The sequence below is a fragment of the Chiloscyllium plagiosum genome, chromosome 5 (genome assembly GCF_004010195.1).
Source record: "Chiloscyllium plagiosum isolate BGI_BamShark_2017 chromosome 5, ASM401019v2, whole genome shotgun sequence".
In the NCBI taxonomy this organism is placed as follows: Eukaryota; Metazoa; Chordata; class Chondrichthyes; order Orectolobiformes; family Hemiscylliidae; genus Chiloscyllium; species Chiloscyllium plagiosum.
In genome coordinates this window covers 8,990,496-9,014,140 of record NC_057714.1, presented here as the reverse complement: position 1 = coordinate 9,014,140, position 23,645 = coordinate 8,990,496, and the positions used below count along the sequence as shown (strand labels likewise).

At 36.6% G+C, this 23,645-nt stretch overlaps 1 protein-coding gene across 1 annotated transcript in view; it reads left to right on the top strand.

Annotated features, from left to right (window-relative positions):
* snx10b (sorting nexin 10b) overlaps nt 1–15,699 on the top strand; it is a 31,620-nt gene extending 15,921 nt beyond the window's left edge. The window contains exons 5-7 of the mRNA XM_043689570.1: nt 695–793; nt 13,224–13,433; nt 13,820–15,699. Coding sequence (XP_043545505.1) covers nt 695–793; nt 13,224–13,398 — 274 coding nt within the window. The 3' untranslated portion in view covers nt 13,399–13,433; nt 13,820–15,699. The remainder of the gene's footprint in view (nt 1–694; nt 794–13,223; nt 13,434–13,819) is intronic.
* Nucleotides 15,700–23,645: the final 7,946 nt, after the last annotated feature.

Genomic DNA, 23,645 nt, shown 5'->3' with positions numbered 1-23,645 from the left:
GCCATGCTAAATTGCCCCACGACATTCAGGGATGTGTAGGTTGGGTGGATTAAGTGTGAGGTTTTACAGGGATAGGGTGGGGGATCGGGGTGGAATGCTCTTTGGAGGGGTGGTGTGGCCTTCATGAGCTGGTTGGTCTCTTTCCACACAAGGTATTGTGTGACTCAAAACGCCAAATGCAAATCTGTGACCATCATGTATACATACGTGGATGCTTGATATTAAATTTCATCTATTTTTTTCCATTTTACTCTGCATGCCTGAACTAGCAAGACCAATTCCCAAAGTTGTACTGCAGATATTGATGGATGCGAGGGAGGGTTCTGAGTTTTACTCAGTGCACTGCACCTTGCACATATCCACTGAACCATCAGGCATAATTATTGGGGTTAGCGCTGTTAATGCATGAGACATGGGTGCTGCAATATCAATTTTTATTTTAACGTTTCAGTTGGTTGATGACTAAATAGTGTAAGATATTTTTGTCATCAGTTCTGATAGCTGTACCGTGGTTGCATAACAGAAAGGGCTTTGTTCATTCGGCGGCTTTTACAGGAATTTTGCTAATTTATTTGAGATTCACGGACATAATGTGCCCAGATTATTGTTGTTCTGCAATTATTGGAACATTTTGCAACTAAATGTGGATGGCCAGCTGATCCGGTTCAGAGTTTGTCATTATTCTCTTTTGCAGAAGTCTGCCAGACTTGCCTCCAAAGAGTCCTTTTTTCAGTGCAAGTAATGTCCAACATGTTGAGCAACGCTGTCAAGGCCTTCAAGGATTTTTAGAGAAGTAAGTATCGGCTACACAACCTAATTTTTGTTCATAGTTTAGCACTGCACTGAGTTTAATTGATTCTCATACATGACATGAACAGAAACTGTTTGAAGTAACCAGTTTATATAGTATTTCCATTTGGAGAGAACTGAAACACTTACCTTTGTCAGCATGTCAGGTAGACTTTCAGTATTATTACAATTTTTTTGTGGGAATGTACATTGCTGGGAAAGTTAGCATTTATTACCCATCCCATTTTGCCCTTGAGAAAGTGGTGAGCGGCTTTCTCAAACTGCAGCAGAGTATGCGGTTAGGTACATGCACCAATATATTGCGTAAGGAGTTCCAGGGTTCAAAGTCAGAACAGTGCGTGCCATGATGGGGAAATTGTAGTGATTGCAGCTGTGATTGATTCACAATAGTATTTGTCAACATTGGTATGAATGACACAGACAGGAAGGTGGTTATTCAACCAAAACTAAGGTAGAAAATGAACAAGAATGGCCTCCAATACTAATCTCCAGATTACACTGAGTACAATATGCAAGTCAGCATAGGTACAGGAGGATAAAACAGATAAATGTGCGGCTAGAAAGCTAGGACTGGATGACAAAAGAGACAAAAGATGCTGTACATCTCTGTGACTCTATGACCAGGTACCAGGCTGGATGTGATGCATTAAAGGACAATCTGGGAAATGAGTGGAAATTGCAGAAAAGCTAGGACTAGGATGAACAATAAATGGTCGGCTGTAATCAGAATATAGAAGGATTAGAGGATATAAAATGCAAAGAAGGCATGAAAAAGAGATACCAGCTAATGTAAGAGGAATGCTCAAAGTCTTCTGTTTGGCACATAGTCATTAAAAGGGTAGTAAAAAGAGAAATTGGGCCAAAAAGGGAGATTTACACATGGAGAAAGAGGTACAGCTAAGCTGCTGTGTGAATACTTTGTATCTTTTACTACCAAGGTCCAGGATGCCACTAGGCTGTAGTGAAATGGGAAGTAATTCACAGTGATTTATAACTTATCAGAAAGGAAGCATTGAATAGACCGTCAAATAGGTCTTAAATATAGACACTATGATGAGGTTTGACTGAAAATATATATGAAAAATAAATAAATATTGAAAAAATCATTATGCTTGAAATATTGAAAAATCAACACGAAGTGGTACGTATACGGAATGAGCTGCCAGAGGAAGTGGTGGAGGCTGGCACAATTGCAACATTTAAAAGGCATCTGCATGGGTATATGAGTAGGAAGGGCTTGGAGGGATATGGGCCAGGTCCTGGCAGGTGGGACTAGGTTGGGTTGGGATATCTGGTCGGCATGGATGGGTTGGACTGAAGGGTCTGTTTCTGTGCTGTACATCTCTGTGACTCTATGACCAGGTACCAGGCTGGATGTGATGCATTAAAGGACAATATGGGAAATGAGTGGAAATTGCAGAAACACTAGTCACAGGTTTTTGGTCTTCCTTAGGATCTGAGGGTGGTGCCAGAGGACTGCAAAGTCGAGAAATTGTTCAAAAAGGACTGTAAAAACAAGCTCAGCAACTATAGGCCGATCAGTTTTTAATTTCAGTGGTGAGGAAACTTCTAGGAACAATAATTGAGGACAAAAATCAGTAGTCTCATGGACAAATGTGAGTTGAGTAAAGAAAGCCAGCATGGATTTATTCAGGAAAATAATGTTTAAACTAACTAATGTTTTTACAGCAAAATTAGAGAGTTGATGAGAGAAATACTGTTTATGTGGTGTTTATGAACTTCCAAAAAAGCATTTCACACAGTGACACACAATAGACTTAGTAGAAACATTATAGTTCATGGAATAAAAGGATGAATAGTAGCATGAATATGGAATCAGTGGAGTTACAGGAAGTGGCATGATAGGTAATGTTTTTCAGGCTGGAAGAATATTTGTGGTAGACATCCAGTAAGGGTCAGTATTGGACCTTGGTTTTTCCTGAAGTATATTAATAATCCAGGGCACAATTTCAAAGTTTGCAGGCAATACAGAATTTGGGAGCATTGTGACTTGTGATGAAGGCAGTGTGGAACCTCAAAAGGACAAAGGCAATTTGGCAGAACGGTGGATAGGTGACAGATGGAGTTCAATGTAAAGAAGTGTTAACTTTTTTGATAGAAAGAAGATGGAGAAACAATAAAAACTGGTGGCACGGTGGCTCAGTGGTTAGCACTGCTGCCTCACAGCACCAGGGACCCAGGTTCGATTCCAGCCTTGGGCGACTGTGTGGAGTTTACACATTCTCCCTGTGTCTGCGTGGGTTTCCTCCCACAATCCAAAGATGTGCAGGTTAGGTGAATTGGCCACGTTAAATTGCCCATCGTGTTAGGTGCATTAGTCCGATGGAAATGGGTCTGGGTGGGTTACTCTTTGGAGGGTAGGTGTGGACTTGTTGGACTGAAGGGCCTGTTCCCACACTGTAGGGAATCTAATTTAATCTATTCTGGAAGGTACAATTCTAAAGGAGTGATGGTGGTACAGGTGCAGAAAGACATGGGTGTATATGTATGTAAGCCATTCAAAGTGGCAAGACCGGTTTAATGTGCAACTAATATAGCATACACTATCATAGGCTTTACTAATGGGGGAATAGAGTACAAGAGCAGGTGGTTATGTTGAAACTTAAACACTTCCTTGGTCTCAGCTGAAGTCTGGATGTTGCACTTTGGGAAAGATGGAAAAGGAATTGGAGAATTACAGGAAGTCATCCATGGGAATAAAGAACTTCACTGATCTATTTTCATAACTGAAGTTAGGACTCCCTCTCCTTTTTTGAAGAAGTGAAGGTCTGATAGAGGTATTCAAGTCATGAGTAAATTGGATAGAGTAGATATGGAAAAACTGAAAATTCTCTTTATGGGCATTTAGTTAGGACTCCCTCTCCTTTTTTGAAGAAGTGAAGGTCTGATAGAGGTATTCAAGTCATGAGTAAATTGGATAGAGTAGATATGGAAAAACTGAAAATTCTTCTTTTTAATTGGCTGTTTAGCCTGCTTGATGAGATCATTGTTGGTAAACTTGAAGATCCTCTTTAGCTGTCACTCGATTGAAATGAACTCTGAAATAGGGTCACAGAAGTCGGGAGGCTATTCTGAGGACCTTGCATCGCCATCAATGATGAACGCTGTCACTTTGGTTCTAACTGGAGAATCCTGAAATAAAGACGACAGAAATTAAAACCAATATTTTAAAGGAATAATCTTAAAAATGTAAGCCTGACACACACTGAGAGAGTCTATAATTATTCTTTTGCATTTGCCTTCGGTATGTTCAGGACTTATAGTCAGCTATATTTAAAACAAATAGTTTTGAATGTATGAGACAATTACACTGTGGACATTAAATAAAAGACAGGCCTTGAGACAATGGCCACTGCCATCTTGTGGTTACAATTCTGTACTGCAGCAAATTTGCTTACTGCTAAGAATTATTTAGGCTAGAAATTTCTTCAGAATAAATTGCCCTTGTCTCCCCTGCTTTCTACAATAGAGTAGATGGGGGTAAGTGTAAAATCTTCAAACATTTGATTCATGCATGTGGTAACTTCCAAGTTTTTTGATTGTAACCTTAATGTTACACTGTGGGTCGTTCTTGTTTTATGAATGCAAGGTCACATTTCATTTTTTTTGCCTTCTAGCAGATCCTTGCTAATATTGTATGGTAAATGTCTTCTAATAAGACTAAAGGCAAGCACTGGCCTTTATAGTTTGAATGTTCAGCTCATGGCACACCAAATCCCAAGTGCCAGATACTGCTGGTGGAAGCTGTTTTTTTTTTTTGCATTTTTTTGGTCTGGGCTACAAGTTGAAATTTTTCATTCCCACTACCTTTGGCAAAAGTTATTTCCTTGGTGCTCACAGGACGTGAGCATTGTTAAGTACACCAGCACATTTTGCTTATCCCTAATTGCCCTTCAGAAGGCAGTGAGGAGCTGCTGCTTTAAACTGATTTAGACTCCAGGCAAATGGTACACAATTGTGCTGTTAAGAAAGTTCCAGGATTTTGACCTAGTCACAATGACAGATGGTGATACAAAGAACAGGGAGTGAAAGCATAAATAAAAAATACTATTCTAAATAGTGTGCAAGCACAGAGGGACCTGGATGTATATCCATGCAAGTCATTAGTGATGACAGGATAGGTAGAGAGAGAGCTGTTAATAAAGCATGCAGCACTTGAGACTTCTTAAATAGAATACAAGACCAGAGAAGTCACAATGGACTTGTATAAGACGTTTAATTACATTTCATTTGGAGGAATGTGTACTGTTCTGGACACCACACTATGGAAATAGTGTGAATGCTTGGGTGAGCATGCAAAAGCTTTTATTGAATAGTGTTCCGGGTGAGAGACCTTTTGGTTATGAAAAATCAAAAGTTGCAAGTTTGCTTTTGCTTGGAGAGAAGATTCGGAGGGGATTTCGTTGAAGCTTTCATAATTGAGGGATCTGGACAGAGTAGATTGAGAACCAGAAAGCACAGTTTTAAAGTGATTTGCAAAAGATGTCAATGTGAGATGAGAAATTACAACTTCAATCAGAGTAGTTGTGGTATGGAATGCACTGCTTGGAAGTGTGGTCAAGACAGGTTGAATTGAGGTATTCAAGAGACCATTAGGTGCTCTTTTCTATGTAGATAATGTGTAGGGTGAGGGAAAGGCAGGAGATTGGCCTTTTGTAACAGATACAGTGGGCTGAATGGCCTCCTTTTTCATTGTGACAATTCTGTGAAGTTAGAATAGTGTGTGCCTTGAAGGAGAACTTTAAGGGGATGGTACTCCCACTCACCAATGTAGGGCTATTTTAGAATAGAATCCTCACAGTGGGCCGAATGGCCTGTTTCACAATGAGTCCATACTAAACCTACAAAGATCATCCCACCCAGACCCATCTCCCTACCTTATCCTTGTAACTCTGCATTTCCCAAGGCTAATGCACCTAACCGACACATCCCTGAACACTATGGGTAATTTAGCATGGTCCATCCACCTAACTTTCATATCCTACCAAAAGATTTGCCTCAAATTTACACTCAAATTGTCAGTGGTACTTTTTATGACAGCAACCAAGTTGTGCCTTTTTTTTCTTAATGATCTTGTGGTGGAGTGGGGGTCTCTTAATTGAATAAACAACAAATGCACAATCTAAAAATAGATGTATGAAATGAAGGTAATGCAATCCTTGGTTCTCACATGCAGTGGTAATAATGCATGTGATTGTAATGTGTGAAGTTCCAATGTGTTAATTTTAATAGTGATTTCTTTCAAGCCAGTTAAAGTTTTGGTTTACAAAAGAATAGAAAATTTGAGCAATAAAATTAAGTAACATTTTCAATTTACACAGCCTGATTTTATGTCCGTAGAATCTAATTCACAATGTGTTTTTGGCAAATTGTCATTGCTAACTGGTTTGTTTGACACTTAATGTAACTGATCTTGATTCTTAAATTTATACATTTAGTCCTGTATGATTGTCTGATCTTAAACATTTTGCTGTTTATAGTATGGCTCACACATTATAAAAACTATAATTCCATCTCCAGTATGAGGTCACAGCAGCAAACAGGACTCATTGTGAATTGGATTTGAGTCAGAGTCAGGCTTTGGACGACACCCAAGCAGTGGTGACATCTCCATATTTTCTCTTTAGTATAATTTTAATTTTGCACTTGGAAAATGCAGTCCAGGATAATTAAACCAGTACTACTATTGTTGTGTGGCAGTCACTGCCCGAGGTTTGAGACTGGCTGAGCTAGTGTGGAATTGAGTGTATGCTAGACCTATCCAGAATGATGGGTATATTTCAAATATAGTAGGTGTCAATGATAAACATTCATTTGTAAACATTTGCCAAGCTTTGTGCAATTGTTCAAAAGCTGCTTTTTAAAAATAAAATAAATACCTGTGCCCTATTGTTTGGCAAGTGATTCTTACTAGTGCCATGTTTGTCAAGCAGTGTAGTGTTATGCCTCACTGCACACAGTCACTGCCTGGCTTTGACTTGACTGAAAGTACTGCAGCACCAATAAGATATAGATCTCTCCATCTCCAGATGGTGCACTGAATAGATTATAGCTAGAAAATCTCCTGGCTGGTATTTCAAAACAAATTGCAGCCTCTTTGTTTGAATAATGATTCAATATTGGATCTCATTCCTGGAAGTTACAAGAGCAACCTTTTCACTGGATGATTCAATTTAGTTTCTGGTTTATTCCTCATTTTATTGGTCTGCATTTTAGGTCTTTTGTATTCATTTCAACTGAGTTTTCTTAACTGTAGATTTCTCAAGGTAAATAGATAATGTTGAGATGCAAATCAAATGAGATTAGTGCTAAACATTCAGCTGACAGTTTGGGACAGTTACTAATCAATTTACATCCTGTTATCAAGTAATCGTATTCGCTTTGATGACTGATTGTTCTACAATTTTTTGTTGGTTAATGATACTGAGGTGCGCAAGTAGTGAGGAGGTTTTCAATTTGTTTCCAAGAGGTGAAAATTTTTTCTTTTTTTTTTGAAAGGAAGTATTGGCCAATCACTTTAAATATAAAATGGAAAAATGGAGTACCACAAACATCACAATTTTAATGAGAGTTTAGACATGACTGCACAAAACCTTTTTTTATTTGTTTTTCTGTAGCGCTAGTTACCTTATTTAGAGTACTGCAATTAATGTGTTGCAGGAAAATTGCACATTTCATCATTGCACAAGATGCATTTCTTGTTTGCTCTTAATTAATACCTCAAAATATACCATGAGTACCTAACTGAAGCTAGTACTTCACCATAACTTTTAGCTCTGTATAGCCATGGGCAATCTGGGAGGTTATAGATTTCATCCAATGCACAGTATGAATTTTTACCTCGCTACTGCATTTCACTGTTATCCCACCTACACCCCCGCTGAGTTAAAAGTGCCATTATACAGCACTAAACTTCTAGTGAATTTACTAATTTATCTAAGGGCATGCAATTCTTTTTCAAAATTTGTCCTTGCTACCAGATTCATGGGAATGGAAACACTTGAGACAGAAATTAACTCCAAAATGGTAGTTACGTGAAACTAGCATTGAGGAAATGGCACCTGAATGAGGAAATTATCTCTCATTTCTAGTCAAAATACAGATAGTAACTAATCAGTTTTTTAAACAATGCTTTTACTTAGTAGCTATATTCAATGCTGATGTAAAACAGAAATTGCTGGAGGAACTCAGCAGGTCTGGTAGCATCTGTGGGAAGAACGCAGAATTAGCATTTTGAGTCATCAGACTAAAAATGTTAACTGTTTTTTCCCCACAGAATCTGCCAGACCTGCTGAGTTTCTCCAGAAATTTGTTTTTGTTTGATTTCATCAACTGCAGTTCTTTATTTTATTAAATGCTTCAATTTTATGTTCAATGGTCAGAAAACAAAAATATCTATAATAGGCTATTTGTCTAAATATATTATGGGGTAAGAACTGTGGTTTCCATTTGCAAACTTGCTCTTATTTGATATTGGTAATGTAACTGCAGATTTCATTCAATTTCTGTATTGATACATGGACATATGTTTAAACAGGAACATTTCTGTCCATATACTAAGTATATCATTCCACTCTCAATTAGCAGGGACTTCAGTGATGTTATATAAAGCAAAATTAATTTTCAACCAATTTTTCAAGAATATTTAATCTGAAACTGTACACAGGAGGGAAAAAAATCTTTTGGCACATAGTGTGCACATTCCCCATTTAACAGCATTCTCGAAAGCATTCCAGAAATTTATAGTAGAGGAGGTTAATACCACTGAACTTTTTGATTTGAAATCATTTTTAGGTGAATGCTCAAAAAGCAACAAATTTAAGATAACATTATTTGGATCATAACCAGTAAGGCTGAAATTCACCATGAATATTTTGGGAAAGGCAATAGTTGTTCCAATGTTTGTTTTGCAATGAATCTTGAGGATTGTTGTCCAAACTCTTCCTTCAGCAGTGAGTTGTCACCATTTAACCTCTAAGGGGCGCCATTTAACAGCTGAGAAATATCTATTCAGTCCTCCTAATTCAGCCAACTCCTAAAATGTGTACCTTATTGCAGCCTGAATGGTATCTTAATGTTACTACTGTATTCAATAACCATAAAAGAATATCACCAAGCCCCTCAAGTCTGATCCATGGCCATGAGGTTATGGTTGATCTGATTCCTAGTGTGATCTATCTGACTTGGATTCCTACTTGGTTCACAAGTATCTATATTTTCTGATTTTAAAATGAATCAAGCTAGCATTTGCTTGTTGTGCAAGAGAATGCACACTCTTTGCATTTTGAACTAATTGTTAGATTCTCTCCTGAATGACCTGACACTTATTTTGAAGTTATGTTGCCTTATCCAAGACTTCTCCACGAGTGGAAAATAATTCTGTCTATGTCCTATCAGTTTAATTCAAAATCCTTTTTTTCTTAAAAAAAAATTAACTAATTCTCTTTCCTTTTTAACTGACCATATACCAGGGAATAGGAACCTAGTTGATCAATCCCTCATGATCTAACCCTTGACACGGTAGCTCAGTGGTTAGCACTGCTGCCTCACAGCACCAGGGTTCCCAGGTTCGATTCCAGCCTCAGGTGCCTGTCTGTGTGGAGTTTGTACATTCTCCCTGTGTCTGCGTGGGTTTCCTCCGGGTGCTCCAGTTTCCTCTCTGTCCAAAATTGTGCAGGTCAGGTGAATTGGCCACGCTAAATTGCCCATAGTGTCAGGTGCACTAGTCAGAGGGAAATGGGTCTGGGTGGGTTACTCTTCGGAGTGTCTGTGTGGACTGGTTGGGCTGAAGGGCCTGTTTCCACACTGTAGGGAATCTAATCTAACTTTCTACGCTCCCTTTAAGACTTTTACTAAAGTTCCACACTTTTTTTAAGATGCAAGCCCAAAAGTGTACACTGTAATCCAGATGAGAGCAAACTAGGACTTTGTATTGCTCCCTTTCCACTCTAGCCCACGAGTTATAAGACCTAACATTCCATTACCCATATCATTTCAGTAACCTGCATACAGGAACTCTCAAGCAGCAACTATAGATTAATAAAGAAGTTTCTTGTTAAAAAAATTACTAAGTACTGGAGCATGTTTATAGAAATGAATCCCAGAGTTACTTGCAGTAGAATATTTGCAACATGAGTGATTTTAGCCTGAAGGATTCTGGTTTATTAATAGTTAAAAATCTTGCCACAAATTTCGAAGGGCATGGTAAGATGCTGAAGGAAATAGGAACTTTTCTAGATTTCATTTTTTGTTTGTGCTACAGAGATTCTATTCAAAACCTGGCATAAAACATGGTATTCCTGACAATTAATGTTAGTAAGCTGAGTGCCATATTGTTTTGGGATAATCATTCATAGTATACGAGGTAAAAACAATGACTGCAGATGCTGGAAACCAGATTCTGGATCAGTGGTGCTGGAAGAGCACAGCAATTTAGACAGCATCCGAGGACAGGCAAAATCGACGTTTCGGGCAAAAGCCCTTCATCAGGAATAAAGGCAGAGAGCCTGAAGCGTGGAGAGATAAGCTAGCTTATCTCTCCACGCTTCAGGCTCTCTGCCTTTATTCCTGATGAAGGGCTTTTGCCCGAAACGTCGATTTTGCCTGTCCTCGGATGCTGCCTGAATTGCTGTGCTCTTCCAGCACCACTGATCCAGATTCATAGCATACGGTATTGCCACCTTCCTACAGTTGTTTAACTAGCAAACAAAAGGCTGTATCCATCAGCACAACTAAATGACACAAACTATCTTTACTATTTGGCAAATTTAAGGGATGAATTATTTTATATGCATTTTGAGGGTTTAATTTCAAAGCTTTTGAAAGGATTTTGCATTTGTAGAATCATTACGATGTATCGAACAGAAAACTGCCATCGATCCTGTAGCCTCTATACTATGGATTTGTACAGCTCTCACTTGCCTGTGAAACTTACATTTATCAGGAAAGTACTTTCTCATGAGCACATTTTTGAAAAGTTGTTTCTTCTCTTTTATTTCATACTTATTGTATAGTTTATAAAATGTTTTCAAATCTATCCAAGAACTCACCCTTTCCTATCTGATCTTCTCTAATCCCCACAACTCTCCAAGATCTCTTGACAATCCCTGACTTTAATTACTTCACCCTTCGTTCATCATGTTTCCTAAACACTCGAGTCGGCTACCACTCCTCTCCCTACCAAAGATAATTCACTGCATCTCTATCTCGGTTAATTCCTCAAAAACATTTGTTAAGAATAACCTTTTTGACTGTTTTTCATCTGCCCTAATATCGCCTTGTATGGCACGATGTCTACTTTTGTTCTTGCAAAGTGCCTTAAAATGTTTTCTTACTTTGAACATGATACATCGATATAAGTTTATTACCTTCGGAGCATTCTATGCATGTAAATTATCCTGTGTAAAATCAGAAGCTGATAATTCATTTGAAAATTATCCAATCTCAATTTGAGTTAGACCATGGACATACCAAAAGTAAGCCATACAGCCCATCCACCATGACATAATGGCTGATCAGCCTTTTTCCCCATAACCCTGGATTCCCTTACTGAGTTAAAAATCTATCTCAACTTTGAGCATATATAATGACCCAGTTTCTACAGCCCTCTATGATAAAGAATTCCACATTCACAAACTTCTGAAAGAAAATATTCCTCCTCAAACCCACTGGACTGGCATCCTATCTACCATCTTCAGCTTTCACTTTCTTCACGAGTGCATAGTGGCAGCAGCATGTACCATCTAATAAGATGCACTGTAGTAACTCATCAAGGCTCCTTCAAGAGATCTTGCAAACCCATGAAGAACCGGAGCAGTAGATCTATAGAACACCACCACCTAAAAATACCCCTCTAAGCGCACATCATCTTGACTTGGAACAATGTTGCCATTCCTTCACTGTCATTGGGTGAAATGTCTGCAACTCCCTTCCTAACAGCACTGGCTGTCCTACACCCCAAGTGACTGAAGAAAGCAGTACACCATAACCTTCTCAAGGGCAATGAGGGATGGGCAATAAATACTGATCTAATACTCAATATTCATGTCCCAGGAGTACATTTAAAAAAAAACCTGAATCAAAAACCTTCCTGAACTTGAGATGATGTTGAGAGCTCCTGACTGCTGTAAATGTCAACTGATACCTGCAGCTGAAGTGAGCATTTAATACCCACGCTAATCACTTCTCTTAAACAATATTGTGATTTTAAGAAGATAAATGTTTGTTCATTCAATTTTAAAGGGACAATAAACTTGTATATCTGTGATATGATTTCAGTCCATGTTTGTGACTATGCCAGAGCTATTATTATGCAACAAGGAATAAACTTTCACATCTATGGTCTGTTTTATCCTATGAGTAAAGGATCCATGTATCTTTACGGAAAACCTTTCTATATTCTCAATGACCACAGACACAGATGAGTTGCGTTAAAATCACTTGTCCTTAGAATTATTCATCTGTTACATTTGGAGATACATCACCCTTTTTGGGAAGAAAGAAGTAGAGGATTGTACCTGACGTGAATAATTTGCTTCTGTCACACCAGTACTGATATTTCTCAAACTGAGTATATTTTAATTGCCAAGTCACTACTTCTGCTTGAGAAATTACTGTTTGAAGGCAAAGTAAATTTATTTATACATCTTCAACTTTTTAATGTAGCTTGTTTTATATTTCTCCATTTATGCTTGGCTACAGATTCGTTGCTGTGTATTAAGTTAACTGCTTTGATCAAGTTTCTTTTTTGTTTTGAAACTTTAGCGCAAAAGGTTTGGGGTTCAGTAACATACAAATTCTACGTTAACCAATGAATCAAAGATTTATTGGTTTTTGACTGCATTGGTATCTCTCTTTCTACTCTATCCCCCCCCCCAAAAAAAAACTATTATTCAACATTTCTGAATGAGTCCAGAGTGAGTATTTGGAAGGACGTGCATTTGTAGCGGTCATCATGTAGAGAACATCACCACCAAATCCTGATTGTTGCTCACTTAGCTTTTTAAAAATGCATTAATGGATGTGCAGATGCATTCCTAATTTGGGCTGCTACATTCAGGAATTGGAAGTATAACTTTTTTCAAACACTAACCCAAGGTTCCACCCCATCCCCACCCCTGCATGCCCAGCATTGTCACAATTATGTTTTTGCTTTGCTTGAAGTCGTCTAACATGGCATAAGCAAAATATTGAACCTGCTCCCTGGCTCATTTACTTATTCTTTAACTGACTGAGCTACTGGTGCAGTTCTGATGTTTTTAATACTCTACTTAAGAAAAGCCTTACAAAACGGCACAGAACTCGGGATCTTCCTTAACTTCTAGCTGAACTACTACGTACTGGTTTATCTTTTCTTTACAGCAAGCTTTCAAGGTTTTCTTTTTGTGTTGCAGAGTATTGAAGATCAACATACTCCTTTCAGACAGTAGATTACACCTCTTCTTGCAGACGCAGTTAAACACTACAGAGATTGAGGCCTGTGTCTCGGGTCAGACTGACTACACAGTTGAGGATGCAGTTCACAGACATGCCACTTCTAACCGAAGATTCCCTGTAGAGGAAGCATAGCCAGTAAAGATTGGTTTAGACTTAAGCTGCGAAAGGTATTTCATATTGATGCCTTACTCTTTGTTTTTAGTCCAATGTGGACATCTTTATTTTTAAAAAACATTGTTAATTGACCAAATTTTTATAGAGCTGTGACAGCTAATCATAGAAAGCTGCTCACACCTACACACCGAGTTAATGAATGCTGTGGAAATTCAATTATCTGCATTCTGATTATCTCAATTTCATTTTGTTGGACTTGGGTTATTTCCTTTTAAATTATCTAGCAAAAAAAAATCAGACCCTACTCCAAACACCTAATTAAAAGACCAAATTTCCTGTCTCTCTCTGTGACTGGAGATAATTAAGGTTCTCCTCTGTTACTCAGGCTTTAACTGTGTTGTAGAAACCAATTTCCTCTTTATTATTTTATTTTCATCAGCACTTCATCCTCGGGGCTTGGAAATGGCAGCAATGACAACAACGCAAAGTCATAAAAGATGAACATTGCGAGAATCTGTTTTGTGCCTCATTCTGCTTTGGGCATGTGTTCAGAATCTACAATCCAGACGGCTGATTTATCCAAATCTACCTCCAAACTGACCTCATTCACAAAAGAAATCTGTGAAAGCCCAGTACGATGCAGTGTTTTTCTTCATAGACAGACAGGAAAATCATGTTTATTTGTGGTTACAGTGAAAATATTCAGTTACATCTTTGACTGAGAGATGTTCTATTTTCAATTGCAACTAGCAGGATAAAGGGTGGGGGGATAAAGAATTACCTGTTTTTTGGTAGGACATTCACAATTGCAATATGCATCAGAATAAATGATCAAAATTACATTTTAATAATTGTTATTGTGAAATACATTATTTTCTAAACTGCATTCCTAAATAGTATAAAACTTTGATCCTTCCGACTGAAGGATAAATGTTTGTAGGATGTGAGGAAGCAATATTCATTCTGAACACAGTAATTCCAAAGTTGCAAATGTCATTTTTTTTTCATGGGCTGCTATTTCTTGGAAGGAACAGACTCTGTTGCACGTGGAAATGTTATCCAATTATTTGTTAATCACTCCTAAGCCAATTTTATGCTAATTGCTCAAGCTTATTTAATTCAGTAATGTGCTTCCCAAAGAAACCTTGGATTTCAGTCTGTACACTTAGCTGATGGGCATTTCACAAATCAATTTAAAACGGCTTTTGTTTGAAATCTAAACTCCATGCTTAACGTGTACAGTTTACACTTGTGAACTGTAATAACATACTGCAGGCCACTCTGTTTACTACATTCAAAGCTGAGTTACATAATGGAAATGGCACTTGAGAACAATACAAGTTTAGAGAATCATTTGTTTGATTAAGTTATTGGAAACATTGTTTTAATTGTGTAGAAGAAATTTTGGTTGTATTAACACTGACTCTGACTCTGTTAAGAAAATTTATACTTGCCCTTTACAACAATCATTTTCAGTCTTCACATTACTCCCGAACCACATTAGCTGATCGTAATTTCATCCCCCCCCTAAAACAGGAAGTTAGCAAGGAAGCTTCCTGGTTTTGGCTGAGATGGGGTACCACAATTAGCTGAAGCAACCCTGGGATTGCTTAATCTCTGCCCATCACCGTCAGCAAGCAATTGTTACAAGAATGCAGTGGGTAAGGACAAAAATCAGGCTCTGTTCATCAACCAGTCAACCAATTCTAAGCTGTCTCATGAAAATGGCCATTGGGTGGAAGTCGACCAATGTTTGTGGAATTTTGACTATTTAGAGAGCGAACATCTTTGTGGAAGGGAGAATATTCATTTTTAGTGAGTGTTGGAAATCACTTTTTGTACAAGTATAAAGCCACCAACATTCATCAGTTACCATTTTGATAGTGAATTAATATGCAACCTTAACATTCTACCCAAAAATATAAACAGATTTTAATAATTTTTTTTTGGGCTTTTCATTCTCTTGAATAAGCATTTGGGAGCATGACAGCTTTGGCCTAATTATTCTGAAAAGTGTTTTTTTTTTCTGTGGTCTTGTTGCTGTAAATCTATATTGGTCTTTGTGAATTTTTTTAATAGCTTCAATTTGTTATTTGTTTACCTTTGGCCGTGATGATGATGTCTGAGGGAGAGTTGGCAAATAAACTTGGAAATCTGAATTTAATTCTCTTTTTTTTAAAAAAAGTTGGAATTTCTCTAGATGTTTCAAGGCACGTTCTACTTCAATTGATTTGTCCACTATAGACTCTTCAAATGTAACTGTTTACAGATTTGTGTACTACTGTATCTTATTACTTTATTAAATTTGGCAAAAATGTATGATTTGTGAACTGTTCTGATTTACATCACTCTGTCGGGTGAATCATTGATAATTTAATATGAAGTGAATCAACGGTCTGGTAAGCTGCAGGAATGCTTACTATTCTTCAGTGAAGTGATGGAATGCTTTGTGAAGCAAAATAGGTGCAAAAGCTTAAATCGATAACAAGCGTGCATATTAATAGCAGGAAACCCAAATCTGAAATTTTTGAGAGCTTGTGTACACATACCCTTTCTAACTTTCTCAGCACTGCTGTAGGCCATTAGCGCCCAGTTTGTCAAGAGGTCTGTTCTCCCTGACCATATGGCATTAGGTGGTTATGAAAGTCGTTCTGTCTTGTCTAGACCAATTAACAGACTCTGGGAGTACTGCACCATACATTGCTTGACAGCTTAGTGGACTTCAGATTGCAATCTAAATGCTGTTGTGCACTTAGGCATAATTTGACTATAAATTTCCACCACCTGTTTTAAAATTCAAAACCAATTTTTTGCTGAAATGACATGAAGCAGAATTAAAAATACTGTACCCATTTCTTTTATCTTGTAATGATTTTAATTTCACTTCATGCTGCCAGTACATCTGTAAAATATTGTACTGTGTAACAACGAAGACTGATGTTCAGATAGGGTACAAAAATTATTTCTAAACCTTTAATTTATTTTCAAGAATTGTCAGAATGTGATTGAACTTTTTGATTTTTGTCAAAGTTTGCAAATGTTTGCTTGTATGCGTGCAGAAAATTGCAGTAAGAGGTTCAGACATTTATTTTTAATGAGCACAGCGATGAAAGAATTTAATTTTTCTGATGTCTTCTGTGATATTAATTCCTCTGTCACAGGATTTAATTGTATCTTTCAATAAATCAAGTAGAATTTGGCCTTTACCTTTCACAATGGATCACTTTGTACATGTGGAAGTATTCATTGTGATACAATTTGAGAACTTTTTCTGTCATTTTTGTTTATATCCTTTTTATGTAGTGATGTTGTATAGTTATTTTATTTATTTTGATTGCTTATGCTTTGAGACGACTTGGAGGACTTTGAAAACTGTGGGTAACATCTCCAGCTAAACCAGTGTAAAGCATTGAGAAATCTCCAGTGTAGTTAACACCCAGCACTTGCCCTGAGTTCAAATTAATCATTGACTTTCTTCTGATTGTGATTGCACTCCTATGAGGAGGCACTTTACTTTGTCTTTTATTTAGACACAATGACACTAATAGATACCTTTAAAAAGTTCTTATGTACTTTAAATTTATTCATGTGTAGATCAATGAAGCAATTAATAACTTTGGTAAAGATTTAAAGACAATTTTAGATTTTAAAATAAAGTACTTACAAGTAATGGATTAACCACTTAAGAAAATATTTTTGTTATAAACCCACTTTCAGTTGTATTAATAAACTACCTGCACACTCCTGCATTAAGCACTATTAATGCAAGGGGATAAATAAAATTCTAAAACACTGCCTGATTGGAAAATTTTACACTTGTGACTATGGAAATAAGGTGGAACAGATACTTGAACCACAGCTTCTAAAAATACGTTATTGTGGTTTCTGTCCACTTTATGTAAAGTGTAAACTCTCTATCCTGATCTTCACCTATTCACTTTGTTTATGATTAAGATAATCTTAAGTACTTCCATTTCCTAAAGCAAATAACATTTTCAATGCAAAAACAAAAACTGAAGCATTGTTTCAAATTTTTGAGCTTTTCCATTTTCATGTATTTTGAATACATTTTGTAGGTTATGTTCTACATTTTTAATTATATAACCCAGTTTTGCTTCTTGCTTCACTCTATTGAACAATGAAAGTGAGTTGTCCAATTCTACCAAGCTCTGTTCTCTCCCTGTACAGTTCAGTATTGTACAATTCAATTGTGTATCTCTTGCATGCTTTTCAATCTGTTATGCTTTAATAATAAAGCCAATGATCTGTTGAGTTGCATAATCAATTTGAATCCTTATGCTAATAATTTGAAATCTCTGTTACATCCCTACCTAATTCCTAACAATGAAAATGTGTTAATTGATTATTTATTTTCAGCTTTCAGATAATTTTACGTGGGTTGTTTCCAATGGATATCCAGGAAATACTGCATACTAAATCAGGCTGACAAACAATTTTTAAAAAAAATCTTCTGTTCAAAGGTTTGTCACAGTTGATGTATAAACTGCAGTGTTTGTCAAAGATGGCTCTTTCTGGAAAAAAAACAGCTGTAATCCAGACTCTACAATCAGATATTTTTGCAAATTAAGTAGAATAAGTTTTAAAAATTGTAACATCTGATTTAAATAGTGTCCACATTTAATGTTGAATATAAAGTTATAGCTTAAACAAGCAAAATGTGTAAAGTGATTGGAAAAAATAGTTTTTCTTCCTGTTACGATTTGAAGGGCAAATAAATTTGTTCTGTGTCTCATTAAACTTTATGCATTTAGTTTATTTTAGTGTGACCAAACACCCTGGTGTATAGTTCCACGATTATACAAGACCATAAGTTGCAAGTACATTTTAAATTTTAAAGCAATATCCTTGTTTACATAAAACCTTTTGACATGAGTGACAAGAAAACGCAGTAGTTACAGCATACATGAATGCTATTTTGAAAAGAAAACTTGCCTATTTGTAGTTTTGATCCTCTAGTTAAATTCCCATGGCTATGCTAATTTAGTATTAATGTGCTAAATATTTAGTATGTTAAGTTTACTTATTAATAATTATGGACACCTCTTTCATTCCTCCTTTCTATATCTCCCCACCTGTCTCAAAACAAAAGTTTCCCTTTGACTATCTGAACACACAAGCAAATAATGATAGTTATTAAATGCACATATGTGATAAATAGCCAGGCACAACTTTTGTACCTTTTCTAAGCAATGGTGGATTTCAGCTTTCAAATGTAGGTTCTGTCATGGCTAAAGTTGAAAAATATCCATAGATGAGGAAAACCTAAAGTGATTGGAAAACTAAGCAATTTACAGGAAATTTTTCTCCTTCCTCTACTCTGGTCTCAGAACAAAGAAATATTTAAGTCTGTGTCCAATACATTTGGATGCCACTGTTTGTGACAGTTGATTTGATCAGGGATAGCTTTGAACACATTTGCCAAGGTTATTGCTATAGGGTCAATTGTTAATTTACCTCCAGGTTGACTGTCACAACACTTAGTTTTAAATGGAATATTTTTGCTGTTTTGATTTTTGAAGTTCATTTTTTCTCACTGAGGAAAATCTGACATGAGTAATGAAAATAGATGCTGATGGAGTGTAATCATGGTCATCTAATTTTGGCAAATGGATTGATTTCTTTTCACTCCTCAAAATTTTAAGGGAACCACGTTTCTGGAATTTATGACAAGACAATTTCTTAGAACCAGCTTTTACACCAGTCAGGTATAATTTCCAGGCTGGATTTTTCAGTAGTTGGGACACCAGCATTATTTGCTTCCCATTGCAGGTTAGTTGCAACTTAGTTGATCTTTGGCTATCTGATTAACCTTACCTTGGTTTAAACGTCAAAGCAATCCATTATCCATTTTCTGCATCAAAAGTGAGAAATGAAACAATAGCTGTTGTATTTAGTGCAAAATACAATGCTGCAACAGTTATGAGCACTGAAAAGAGAATTTGAACAGAAAGTGAATAAGCCAACAATGTTGAGTTTTCTGTGTGGCTATGGTTTGGAAGTTCTCCAGTTTTACAGGTCTCCAGTGTAATCAGCCAGATTCTAAATTTGCCACCAGAAATGATTTGCCATTGCTTTTAAAAAGAAATGCTTTGGCTCCAGGGTAATGCATCAAGGTGAGGAAGTCTAGAATTCAGTCTGGAGTTTTCTCTCTAGTATCTAATTCTGATTTTAAAATATTCATTTTAAATTATTTACTGGAATATATGCTCTCAGATGAAACCTGTATTTATTTGAATTTTTAAGACCCTTTTGTACATAATCACGTGTATCCCATTAGGTTCATAGCCCAATTATTGTTTTAATGTTGTAAAACTGTTGATTTCGAGTTGGCAGTGCCATTTGGGGCTCTCAATGAAGTTCATTCACTGCAGGGCCACTAATTCTAGAAAGTGATAAATGGCAAAAGATTTGGGATTCGACCATATATAATTTACGATTGGAATTAAAAATGGGTTGTTAATCGCTAAGGAAACGAATGTATAATGGGGAATAACGCTAAAAACGATTAGTTACACCAACATTCAGTCTGGAAATGGAGTATTTTTGTCTTCCAGTAAACTTTAAGAGCACTGACTTATCAATTTATGATAGGAATGCGGTAAGTTTTCATTGTTACCCACTTTGTATTTTTGGAGATAATTGCCTGTTCATTGGTAAAGGCAGAGACCATTTTAATTATGTACCTGCTGGGTATTGAACCCGACGGTTTTAAATTCGATTAATTTTCTTTTTTTTGGATTATGTACAGTATCAACACAACCTACTGAAGAACAGACTGTGACAAACAAAAATTCATATCAAAATAAAACCGGTCTACAATTGTAGACTACTAAAGCTAGTTAGTCATCAGACACAGCATGCACTAACCTAGGCATGAGCCGAAGTTTCAAATGAATTTGATCATTGGACTTGGCAAAGATTTAACTACTCATCACTTTTACAGCAACCTATTTTACGACGAAATGCTGCAACAATTATAATTTCACCCTTAGTGATTTTTTTCTACAGTTCCGCTACCAGCCATTTGAAATGCATTTACTTTGTTAAAGAGCCAGAAACTCAAAACAGATAATCGTCTTAAATTGGAAGTAAGAGATTTTTAAAATGCTTATCCAAGTTTAGAACTGAACTCATTTTAAGTGAATTATACCAATGGTCTGTAACAAAAATCAGAAAGACTTATTGTAGTTATTGTATGACTGTAAATGATTTATGAGCCACGTTTTCTATTTCAGCTACTTTCTCAATCTGTGGTCCAAAGAGACCCAGCCTTTCCTTAGAAACAAACAGAAATGATTTTTTTTTTCGCGACAGTTACATTAAAATAAAACTTTTATAATTGTGATCATAGCAATACATTACCAAACAAAAACAACCGGAATACAGCAGTGGAACAAAGTACCTGTCTATAAAATCCCAGAAACTTCTCAGTTCAGCCAAGGCCTGGTCACTTGAGCTTTTAATGAATAAAAGTTCCGACTTGTCTCAGACATTCTCAGATTTTTTTTTTGAAAAGCGAATGCTTTTTTTTTTGCAGCAATGCTTTTCTCTAGCAGTTTATTCCTAACTGCTGTTTGCCGATGCTGGTGGTATTTCTGTGCCAGTATCTTTTAGTGACAGGTAGCGGTAACCCGGCGCCGGTAACCCATGGCAACCGTGTAAGAGCCAGCCAGAGGCAGCAGTCAGCATTGCTGCAGCCAGACACAACAAGCAGGCGGCGGTGGGGGCAGGGACTGGGGCGCAAGACATAACAACCCCTCCTCTGCAATAACTTCCAACCACTTACTTTTATAGTTTTTTAAAAAAAAATAAACTAGGCTTCACTGAGACTATTTGTTTTTATTCTAACACCATACCCTAATCAGTCGTCTGGGCGTCTGAAAATTCGAAACCTGGTTGTATTATTAATACATTCATCCATCAAGAAGTAGCAAAAAAAAAAGCCATTTGCAGATTTTTAGCTAGGATGGAATCGTATGCAATTTCAAGTAACATCGGTTTTTAAATAGCAGCTCTGTTCGTCGTGTTTTAATAATCAAATATATTTACAGTCTTTGATTTTATTTTAAAATTGCTTTAACCGTTAGACAAATGAAACTCTGGTGAAGTGTTGCACGAAGTGGGGAGGGGGAAGCTTTTCTAAATGACAGCAGAATACTCTGCTTTCTTTAAAAAATCGTTATTTAATTGTGGCTGTTTTTTTCAATAATCAAAGTGACAGAGCAGATGGGAAAGTAACTGGGGATATATGAAAGGGGCGAGTTCTCTGCATTAATATAATCAACCTATTTATTGAGGCAAGACAAACCACTTTCTATTAGTCTTTATTGTATCTTTATTATATATTGTGAATAGTATCCATTGATTGCAGGATAAAGCTGTAGGCCACCCTCGTTTTCTATATTATCTAGTATAACGGCCATTCTATTATATTCTATTATCATCTCCTGTTATAATTAGGTAGACCTTGGGTTTCAAAGGAGGAAATACACACACGCTCTCTATTCAATTGTCTTTGAAACTACAAATCAGTCTCCTTTGTTAAAGCGTTCCTGCAGCCAGGCACGAGCAATAATCTAATCAGAATTAAAGGGCAAACCTCAAATAAGTAAGGCGTCCTTTTGTTTAAAATAAATCGACCTAATTTAAGAGCCCCGATCCACTTAAAAAAGAAAGGTGAATGAAACTTATTGTGTTGCAATATGATTTTTAATATAGATTTTGGGCTTTTTTTTTATTTTGCAGGTGAATGAGAAACAAAATGTTACATCCACGCGTGCTATTATTTTCTTGAATTTTTTTTAAGGAAGAAGGTAATTGTTCTTCAGAATTGTTCCTTAACCAACACCGGCGTTTTTTGTTGAGATGAGGTTTTACATTCAAATACACAGTCAGCATCGGGCAATAAGACTAAACGCGTTACCAGTGATGGCGTAGTAGGTGCCAACTACTATACGCGGGGAAAGGTCAGCATTAAACAGCATTGCGTGCACGTCCCGTACGTTTACTGTATGTCCCAGCGATGAGCAATCTGTGCCTGTGTCAGCTTCAAAAGATGTATTTTTTAATAAGGCGAAGAGCTTTCTGTTTGCTGATACAGATATCTTAGGATTCCCATGACATAATCTGCTTTGTAAAATACTCTGCAAGGCAATCGCTGGTTCCATGTCATAGTCTCGGATAATATCTGACCTGTACCTCTGAATGCAATTGTTTACTCAATCTCCCTTTGTACCGCTGACAAATAAACATATGTGGCTATAATTTCTATTACTGTGATATCATCTTAATTCAATTGACACCAGCTTACTTTCCTTTTGAAGGTTTGACGCATTTTAAAGGAATGATTGTTTTGCTTTCATTTTTATATATTGCGGATTACTAAGGGGTTACACAAAAGCATAGAAAAATGGTATTTTATATTCTACATGTCTGCAAAATAACCGTACACCTCGTATGCAACATAATTGTGCGGAAATCAAAGGGATATAACATTTCAGTCATTGAGGAAATCAAACATGCTGTTTGTGCATTACTGTTTCGAGATAAACCTTTATCGGTCCACGTATATGTATGATGCGTGACAAATAATCTGGAGTATACCGTTATATATTTTATATTTGGTCCTGTTGTATAGAATGCAGCGTTTATGAAGACTGTAATGTTCTCTGAAAACAACCTTTTTTTATTCTATTTGTACATCTGAACACTATCATGAAACAGATCAGGCATTTGTTACTTTGGAATAATTGATTATTTTGCGAGGATCTAATACTGAGATAATCCCCCATTCACTGACTGAATCATCCCTAGACGTGTCCCACGTTAGGGAGAAAAATGTTATTTTTAAAAAAAAACGCGAGTTCCGCGGATTCAGAATCACCACCTTTCGACAGAAAAAACGGAACCATTTATAGAGCATTAATCTTAGACTGTATATAATAATAGCTTAAATGTTTGTCTCTAAGGGTTTTTTTTAAAAAGAAGCTACACCTTGATTTCTAAAAAAATTGATATAAAAGTTGCTTTACAAAAGACTGCAGCAATAATGCGGTTTTTTGGGGTGAGTTGAGATTGTGTTTAATATTTCTGTTAATTTCTGTTGTTAATGCATCCTATAAATTTAACTCCTTGTTATATAAAATACATTTTAAGAGGATCACAACTTGCAGGGGATGTCACGGCGAATTCGCGGTTTAACAAAACATAAATTGCTCGCGTATTCTGCCTGTACCTAACGTTCC